At 35.5% G+C, this 9,887-nt stretch overlaps 1 protein-coding gene across 3 annotated transcripts in view; it reads left to right on the top strand.

The window, feature by feature from the left end:
* LOC106463995 (netrin receptor UNC5C-like) overlaps positions 1–9,887 on the top strand; it is a 71,216-nt gene that overhangs the window by 20,339 nt on the left and 40,990 nt on the right. For all 3 annotated transcript variants that reach the window (XM_022391653.1, XM_013924098.2, XM_022391654.1), the window contains exon 3: positions 4,706–4,990. In XM_022391653.1, the coding sequence (XP_022247361.1) occupies positions 4,706–4,990 (285 nt within the window). The remainder of the gene's footprint in view (positions 1–4,705; positions 4,991–9,887) is intronic.

The raw sequence follows: 9,887 nt of genomic DNA, 5'->3' as shown, positions 1-9,887 counted from the left end.
ATTTTACAATGAGGGCACATGAAAGGTGTTAGGTGAATTAGTGCTGACGAATTGTTTGAACTAGATTATCGTTGAGGGCACATGAAAGGTGTTAGGTGAATTAGTGCTGACGAATTGTTTGAACTAGATTATCGTTGAGGGCACATGAAAGGTGTTAGGTGAATTAGTGCTGACGAATTGTTTGAACTAGATTATCGTTGGAGGGCACATAAAAGGTGTTAGATGAATCACTGCTCACGAGTTGTTTGAACCAGATTATTGTAGAGAACACAAGAATTGTGTTAGATGAATTATTTCGATCGTGTTGTTTAAACTAAGTTACTGTGAATAACATTTAAATTATGTTTTGTATGTAAGTTTTAATGCCTACTGATATATTAAAGAGTAGCTGTCGTCAGTAAAATAAATTAGGTTTTTGGAAATTCTAAAAATCTCATTTGCTCCAAGGTTTAGCCTAACCATCATGATTTTTTTATTATATTTTCCTTGGGTAATTATTTGATTTGTAACAAAAATACAATTTAATGGCTTATTCAAAAGCTGATCATCGCCATTTCGTAATACTCTAAATTTCCAGTATGGCTATTTGTATTAATTATTGTAAGCTTTCAGGGAGTCGTTAGGATGCATAATACTTGAGACTTGACGGGATAATTAATGTTGACCATAATTAATGTTGACCAAGAAATGGAATTTGAATTTTCAGTCTGAGCGGCACCGTAGTATGTAGGCTAAACGGAAAGGTCAGAGACCCCCTAGAGGGCAAGGACTTTGTCCGGCCCTTTGAACCGAATTATAAGTGACCCCTAGAGGGCAAGGACTTTGTCCGGCCCTTTGAACCGAATTATAAGTGACCCCTAGAGGGCAAGGACTTTGTCCGACTCTTTGAATCAAATAACGGGTAACCAGCTAGAGGACAAGGGCCTTATTCGGCCCTTTGAACTGAATAATGGAATTTGCTACTACTTTTATCACGCGCCCACAGCTGAAAATGTGGAACGTGGACATCATGTCTCAAACCTTGAACCCTTCGATTCTCAGAACGTAACTCTAACCATTACCCCCCCCCCCCCAGTGCCACAGCGGCATATCTGCGGACTTACAATGCTAGAAACCGGGTTTCGATACCCGTGGTGGGCAGTGCATAGATAGCCCATTGTGTAGCATTATGCTTAACTTCAAACAAACTAACTAACCATTAGCTCTCTCCCGAGTAACTTCGATCAGACACTTTTTTTGCTTGCAAATATAGCGAAGTATAGTTGGTTCACTTAAGTGCTGAGCTTCAGAGATGAAAAGCCAAAGCGGCCATATTACGTTTCGAGATTACATATGAAGATGATAAAATGGTGGATCCGAAAATATAACTGTCAGTTACTTAATGTACTGACCATATAAAGAATAAAATAAGACCTAAGATAATATACAGCCATCTAACAGTAATCTGTGATGGGTTTTGTTGCTATTAATGTTTTTTTGTTTTGTTTTTTGCCCTTTCATTTTTTCGACATGCGATGTTCTTCAGATAACATTGTTTTCTTAATCCTTTCAGCTGATATAGAATACTTGATATGTAGATTTATCAAAAACTTAATCCTTGTGATGTAAAACTTTACTGAAGTATCTTTGACTGATAACACTTTAAAACAACAGATATTCATGATTTTAATCCTTTAAAACAGTAATTTATTCACTAATCCCCTACAGCCTCGTATCATTAGTACTATTCTGGGGGTGCAGACATTAAGCCTGCCCGAGGGTTCTTAACATTTGGACAGATAACAAAAAAAAAACTTCTCCTTGCACAAACTTGCACACTTTTTTTGAACAGCAAATGAAACGTAGACCACACAATCACAAGTAGTCTTACACGTCTGCATATTTTTCAACCATTTCAGGGAAAACAAAAACAGTAAATCAGTGCATCATTTCGTGATTATTAAACTATATTGTACATTTAAAACATTTAGCATATATGTTTGCATGTGCCTTTGTAGGCGGTTATTGTTTACAGACTGATGAACGATACTAACAAAGACAGTTTCTACATCCTGAAACTTGTCATGAAACACTTCTTTACGCCCCCATCTCATCTTTTTCTCCAATGATTTGCAATCTTCCTCATCATCAGTAATATGTAGACTATAATTTTAACTCTACTCTCACTAACCGTCTTATCAATTTTCCATACCTTTTTCACACTCATGCTCTAAAGTCGTCTGCCAGCAAATGAAGACGCTAACCTGAAAATTAAGGAAGGATAACAATGAAAATATTCACCATAACGACTAAACTAAACGAACCAAAATGCTCTAAAAACATTAAAATCAAGAGGATTGCGCGTGATTTCGGGGAATCGGGAGATAAGCCTTACGTGAATATTCTGAAAAATATGCGAAAATTTGGAGTTAAGTATTCCACGAAATAAACGCCACGTTCTTACACAGATGTATAAAGTAATTTTATTCATCTCGATCAACAATAAAAATGCTCCACCTCGTTGTTAACATAAAGCCTGTGTTGTCAGGTCAACAATAAAAACGCTCCACCTCGTTGTTAACGTAAAGCCTGTGTTGTCAGTTCAACAATAAAAACGCTCCACCTCGTTGTTAACGCAAAGCCTATGTTGTCAAGTCAACAATAAAAACGTTCCACCTAGTTGTTAATGCAAAATCTATGTTGTCAGATGGTTCAGTATTGTTAGTATAAATTATATTTTCCCCCTTTCGGTGAGAACTATGCACTACTACCTATACATCATAATAATCGTCTCCATCTCATCAGCCACGAACATTTACATCGTTGTGTATATAGTTCTAACGAAATAGAAAAAGTTGGTGTGGAAGTATCTTCTTTGACAAGTCTGATCCACAATATAAAACTATATTTGGAAGCAATCATCAAAATAACTATTGTTAAGGCTATCTTGCATATTTACAGCATATTAATAGGCGTCTTTTTAAGTAACCCTAGGCAGCTGGAAATATAGATGTATAAACATGTTTTAATGTCAGAATAGAGACACCACCACCATAAGAGAGAAACAAACTTATGATCTAATGACAGAACAGACACACCACCACCATAAGAGAGAAACAAACTTATGATCTAATGCCAGAACAGAGACATCAACACCATAAGAGAGAAACAAACTTATGTTCTAATACCAGAACAGAAACATCAACACCATAAGACAGAAACAAACTTGTGTTCTAATGCCAGAACAGAGACATCAACACCATAAGACAGAAACAAACTTGTGTTCTAATGCCAGAACAGAGACATCAACACCATAAGATAGAAACAAACTTGTGTTCCAATGTCAGAACAGACACACCACCACCATAAGACAGAAACAAACTTATGTTCTAATGCCAGAACAGAGACATCACCACCATAAGACAGAAACAAACTTGTGTTCTAATGCCAGAACAGAAACATCAACACTATAAGACAGAAACAAACCTCACGAATAAGCGATGGAAAAAAATTTTTGCTGAATATTTTTTAGTAAAGTAAATAGATATTCAGATGCAACGTTTGTATTTTTAGTCTTTAACATTAAACTATATTGGTACTGAGGTCTCCTAGTTCTAGACATTAAACTATATGGTAATGGATTTTTATGGCCTAAATTTCAAACTAAAGTCTAACGTTTCTAAACATCAAAAACTATATTGATACTAAAGTCTAATGTTTCTAAACATCAAACTATATTGGTACTAAATCCTTGTGGTTCTTACATCAAACTATATTGGTACTTAAGTCTAATGTTTCTAAACATCAAACTATATTGGTCCTAGTGTCTTATGGTTCTAACATCAAACTATATTGATACTAAAGTCTAATGTTTCTAAACATCAAACTATATTGGTCCTAGTGTCTTATGGTTCTGATCATCAAACTATATTGATACTAAAGTCTAATGTTTCTAAACATCAAACTATATTGGTCCTAGTGTCTTATGGTTCTGATTATCAAACTACATTGATACTAAACCCTTATGGTTCTAACATCAAACTATATTGGTACTTAAGCCTTATGGTTCTAGCATCAAACTATATTGGTACTTAAGCCTTATGGTTCTAGCATCAAACTATATTGGTACTTAAGCCTTATGGTTCTAACATCAAACTATATTGGTACTAGTGTCTTATAGTTCTAACACCAAACTATATTGGTACTAATGTCTTATGGTTCTGACCATCAAACTATATTGGTACTTAGGCCTTATGGTTGTAACACAAACTATATTGGTACTGAAGTCTTATGGTTCTATATATCAAACTACATTGGTACTGTGGCCTTATGATTCTAAACATCGAATTTTATGCACAGATCTTATAGGTTTAAACATAGAACCATGCTGTTGCTAAGGGCATAGAACTGTAAACGTTCAACCATGCTGTTGCTGTGGGGCGTAGGACTGTAAACATTCAACCATGCTGTTACTGAAGTGACTTTTCTGTTATCGCATGTTAACATTTCTTGTTCGTTAAACCTCAGTCTATCCTTTTAGAACAAACAACGTTTTCTTATTATATTTCTTAAATAACTGTACTTACCAGAGTATATATATATACATATATTCTTGAAATTTAACCATGGAAGATTAAAACAGCTGCCACATCTGAAATTATTTATTCTTCAAAGCAACTTCATACCTTCAAAAAAAAACTTATATTTCCCGAACTTTATTAAATAGACTTAAAGAAGCATTTCATCAACCAGCCCTTGAGTACCAGTGTTGAAATAGATGGACAAATTTCCTTACAATGCTTACCTCCAGAGGGCGTGCCGCCGCCAAAAGTGTTTTGGCTACGTAACGGAGTAACTATTGACACGAATAAAGAAACAAACTTCATAATCTCGAACGAAGGTAACCTACTGATCAGTCAAGTACGGCTAGCGGACATGGGGAACTATACCTGTGGGGCTCGAAATGTAGCCAATCAACGTTTTAGTGAGACATCCTCCGTAACTGTCTACGGTAGGTAACAAAACCTTGTTCTGAAGTTTTTCTGTTTACTCTGTACTCATTTTATGTAGGGTAATTACAGAGAAATAAAAACGGATATTATTTATTTTCTTACACTTTGTTCCCGTAGCAACGTCTGTGAAACATTCTTGTTTTCATATTTTTTTGTATAAAAGTACACGGATAAATCTAAATATTACCCTTTGGTTTATGTTTTGTTGTTGTTGTTCTTTGTTCTTATATAATGTGGTTAGAAGAAATGTTCGTGTGTAATTCCTGAACAAATTTAGATATATGCGCCATTGATTTAAGTGTAATGTTTTTATATAGTGCAATAAATAATTATATTCACAAACAAGGTGGAGGTCACCACTTATATTACTGCTATTTCATTTATTGCAATTACTTAAATTCCATAATTACAAAATCTCTACATTTGATCCACATCAAATTATTAATATTACTTTTTATATTGTGTAATTATTATAGTAGTTATTTGAATTAGGTCTAAGATAAAACGACAAATTTGGCCTAACGTAGGCTATATTAAGATCCGCTAAGATTCGTTAAAAGTGAAACAAGTTGGTTTATTAAAATAATTATTAACAATAATACTTCTTCTATAATAAGTTATATGCAAGTTTTAGTAGATTTAACACTTTGTGCATTTACTTATAGTTATTATTATTTTTATTATTCAGACGTTTTAATAATATATTTTATAATAACTTCATAATTAATAACAATACATTTCTGTTTTTATATTACTTCTCAATGTTGCTACTTTCTAAACAGTACATAAATTAGCAAACAATCAGGATTAGTGAAGTTGACCCCCAGTGGCACAACGGTATGTATACGGACTTACAACGCTAGAAACCGGGTTTCGATACCCGTGGTGAGCAGAGCACAGAGAGCCCATCGTGTAGCTTTGTGCTTAATTACAAACAAACAAATGGTGAAGTTAGCGGAGTGGAGACCTTGGAAAATGGAGGGTTAGTCTTGTTTGTGTGTGGATATCTCTCTCTATGCAAAAGAACATTATACGCCTAATTATATGTTTATGTGTATTTTCGTTATAGTTATATATTATGACTAGAAAAACCTAGTTATGTAAATTTTACTCGAAGGACTAGATGTTATGCAAGAGCCCAATTTGAATAAGTTAAATTATTCTGTGTGTACTAATAATGTTCACGATTTTAAAAAGTCTGCATGTGTGAAGAAATGAAAGAGGTGTGCTGAAAAAAGCACTCACAATACAGGAAAGCCAATATTGAGTGCGTTGAAAAAAGTGCTTACAATACAGGAAAGCTAATATTGCGTATGTTGAAAAAAGTGCTTACAATACAGGAAAGCCAATATTGAGTGTGTTGAAAAAAGTGCTTACAATACCGGAAAACAAATATTGAGTGTCTTGAAAAAGTGCTTACAATACAGGAAAGCCAATATTGAGTGTGTTGAAAAAAGTGCTTACAATACAGAAAAGCCAATATTGAGTATGTTGAAAAAAAGTGTTTACAATACAGGAAAGTTAGTATTGAGTGTGTGTTGAAAAAAGGTGTTTACAATACAGGAAAGTTAGTATTGAGTGCGTGTTCAAAAAAACTGTTTACAATACATGAAAGCTAATATTGAGTGTGTTGATAAAAGTGCCTACAATACATGAAAGCTAATATTGAGTGTGTTGATAAAAGTGCCTACAATACAGGAAAGCCAATATTGAGTATGTTGATAAAAGTGCTTACAATACAGGAAAGCCAATATTGAGTATGTTGAAAAAAAAGTGCTTACAATACAGGAAAGCCAATATTGAGTATGTGTTTATATTTTCACAGTATAGGGCGGAACAGTTGAATGTATATAGAAATGTTCTTAGAAGAAGAATAGTATGTGTAGTGTAGGAACAAATGTATTGATGGTGTTGGAAAAGACGGTCACAGTGTAGAAATATCGGTAATTTACCAGTGTTCAATGGATGTATTGAAAGTATAGCAAGGGACGTTCATAACGCAGGAATATCGGAATACGAACCGTGTAGAACGGATGTATTGAGAGTATAGCAAGGGACGTTCTTAACGCAGGAATATCGGTATACGAACCGTGTAGAACGGATGTGTTGAGAATATAGCAAGGGACGTTCATAACGCAGGAATATCGGTATACGAACCGTGTAGAACGGATGTATTGAGAGTATAGCAAGGGACGTTCATAACGCAGGAATATCGGTATACGAACCGTGTAGAACGGATGTGTTGAGAATATAGAAAGAGACTTTAATAATAAGGGAACTTCGTATGTATTTAATAATATTCTATCTCCCCATCACAACAAATATGATACACGTAATTATTATTTTAGTAAATACTAGCCGTTCCCTTCTTTGAATCTCAACTTATTTTCTTCATCCATTGTAGCCAATTCTCTAAATATTCCAGTTTACTAGAAGAAGAAAAATATCGCTGAATATTCAGGTTAGGAGGTTATAATGTACGTGCAAAACGTGTTTTGCACTAGCCTGACAAGGACGAAGTTAAAAAAAAAGTGTCTTTAAAGCAAGAGCTTAATTTACATGTGATTGAAAACTACTTAAGAAACAAGATTAGCCGAGTGCGACCAATGAAGACTGTTAAAAGCTAACCTTGTGGAGTTAGAGGAAGCGAAATACACTGCATGATTTTGCTCTTCTTTTTTTTTTCTTTTTTTTTGTCACCCGTGATTATATGCACGTGCTTACTTTCTCATCAATTGTTCTTAGGCACGGAAAAGGTTTTATTCAGCTCTTATACAGAGCACGTGATGTGAGTACTAAGAAACAGAGGATATTGACATTGGAAGGATGAGTTTGGGATTGCAGATGCTGGCTTAGTTTGACCTCTTTCTTTTTTTTTTTTGTTGTTGTTGTTGTTGTTCTTGAAGCTCGGCCAACGCCAATAAAATCAGCATTCTATAAAGAATTGTCGATTCCGTTAACTTCTGAAGATTCAACAACGAGTACACGCCCACCGTACAAAGGATTACACTTAACGCTGTTGTCGTACCTAACGATGTTAAAAGGAGTCAAGTTTTTAAGACAGATTACACATCGGGCTGACTGACAAGAAGACATTAAATATTGTTTCTTCATCGATATTATAAAAGCCTTACTCTTGACTCTGAACGTGCTGTTAAAGTTGCCCTCTGTGGTGTGGTCAAGCTCTATGGAAACAATGGAAACCCCCCCTGGTGCTCTTAAGTAGGGGCGCCTATTCATCAAGTTAAACAAATCCGGTAGCCCTAGGGCGCCGAGCCTCTCGTGCGTTCTTCGTGCTCGCACGTGGCCAAAACACACCGTTCGGTTTCCAATGAAATGGTTGCAACCATTGGAAGTGTTTTCCATAAACGAAAACATCATTACATTTGGATGGGGATCCCAATAAATGATTCGTATATATCCAGAGAAATAGACGATAATGTCTACACTAAGAAATCTTAAAACACCCCATTGTCTTATACAGGGCAAAAGTTTGTGTATAACGATGACTTTTATAACTGAAATGTAGGGTTAACCTTCAGTAAGCTACTACAGGCATGTCTTACAATTGAACGTTCGATGGTCGTATCAATCTAATTCGTGTGGCTAAACACGTTTGTGACGTCAACAGTAAGGCAATTTAGTTTATAAATTATATATAAATATATGTATCTCGGTCTTACCTGTTTCAATCCTCAGGTGACTCAACGGTAAGTTTGAGGACTTATAACGCTAAAAATCGGGTTTCGATATCCGCGGTGGACATGGCAAAGATAGCTTATTGTGTAGCTTTGTACGTAATAAGAAAGAAACGAAATCCATGTTTTGTAAATGACAATGAGATATATTCAGACTTCTAGTTTCTGGCTGAAAATGCCATCTAGTGGTTGCAGTTGCAATGTCTTTAATTTCACAGTTCTAGCAGTTCTGATCCATGCGTCTCAAAGTGTATTACAATTGAAAATAGATTTGTATGTGTGTGTGTGTGTATATGGGGGACGGGGTGATGGAGATTGGCCTTATTTTACATCTTGGTCAGTAACGTTTTCTGTCCTCTGTCGTAAACTTTATGCTCGTTTACCGTTCCCTATGTTGACAATTTTCTACCAATAGAGGGCATTCTACTGCCCGCAGGAGGAATGCTAAGCAACGTTAATGGTTGCTGTATTATTGACTATGAAAAACTCGTCTGTGAGCCTCGTTTCTCTCAAGTTGTCCACACCTGGATCATTAGCGGTATCGGGATGAGTGTACCGACTGATTTAAGAGCTTCGTCAGGCAACCTTCAGGGCGCGTTTCATGAATAGATAATAATAATAAGGGAAACGTACTGGAAACTTGTGTTAAAATAGAACAACTCTTAGCCATAACTCTGTAACGTTTCGCCTGCTTTACATTGGAAGTAAATATGATATGATAGTGAGAAAGGTTCCTAAAGTTATCCTCAATTACCATTCACATCTACGGTAATAACTAAAAGTGCATGAGGTTGATACATTGGCGTTTCTAGAATCTTCTGTTTGGGGGTGGGGTTGCTGGAGGCAGTGCATGCCAACCCCACTGGACACACCTACTAGGAAACAGAGCTTTCCAATGGGTTGATAAATTCATTTCTTCTTAAGGCGTGTTACTTCTTGTTATTTCTATGTTTTTTTAGATTTAAGAGATGTTTTTAATTTTATCTTCTTCATCTGAAATATTGAAGATACGAAAACTAGAACACCAGCTTCTGGCGCGTGGCGGTACGAGGAGTGATGTAAAATACATCAGAAACGCACCTAGTAAAATATTCTAGACATACCACTTTATAATCGTTGTATGGTTCAGTCTGTTTACGTAACACTTTATAATCGTTGTATGGTTCAGTCTGTTTACGTAACACTTTATAATCGTTGT

The sequence above is a fragment of the Limulus polyphemus genome, unplaced genomic scaffold (assembly GCF_000517525.1).
Source record: "Limulus polyphemus unplaced genomic scaffold, Limulus_polyphemus-2.1.2 Scaffold1536, whole genome shotgun sequence".
Taxonomy (NCBI): domain Eukaryota; kingdom Metazoa; phylum Arthropoda; class Merostomata; order Xiphosura; family Limulidae; genus Limulus; species Limulus polyphemus.
This window is presented reverse-complemented; position numbering and strand designations above follow the sequence as displayed.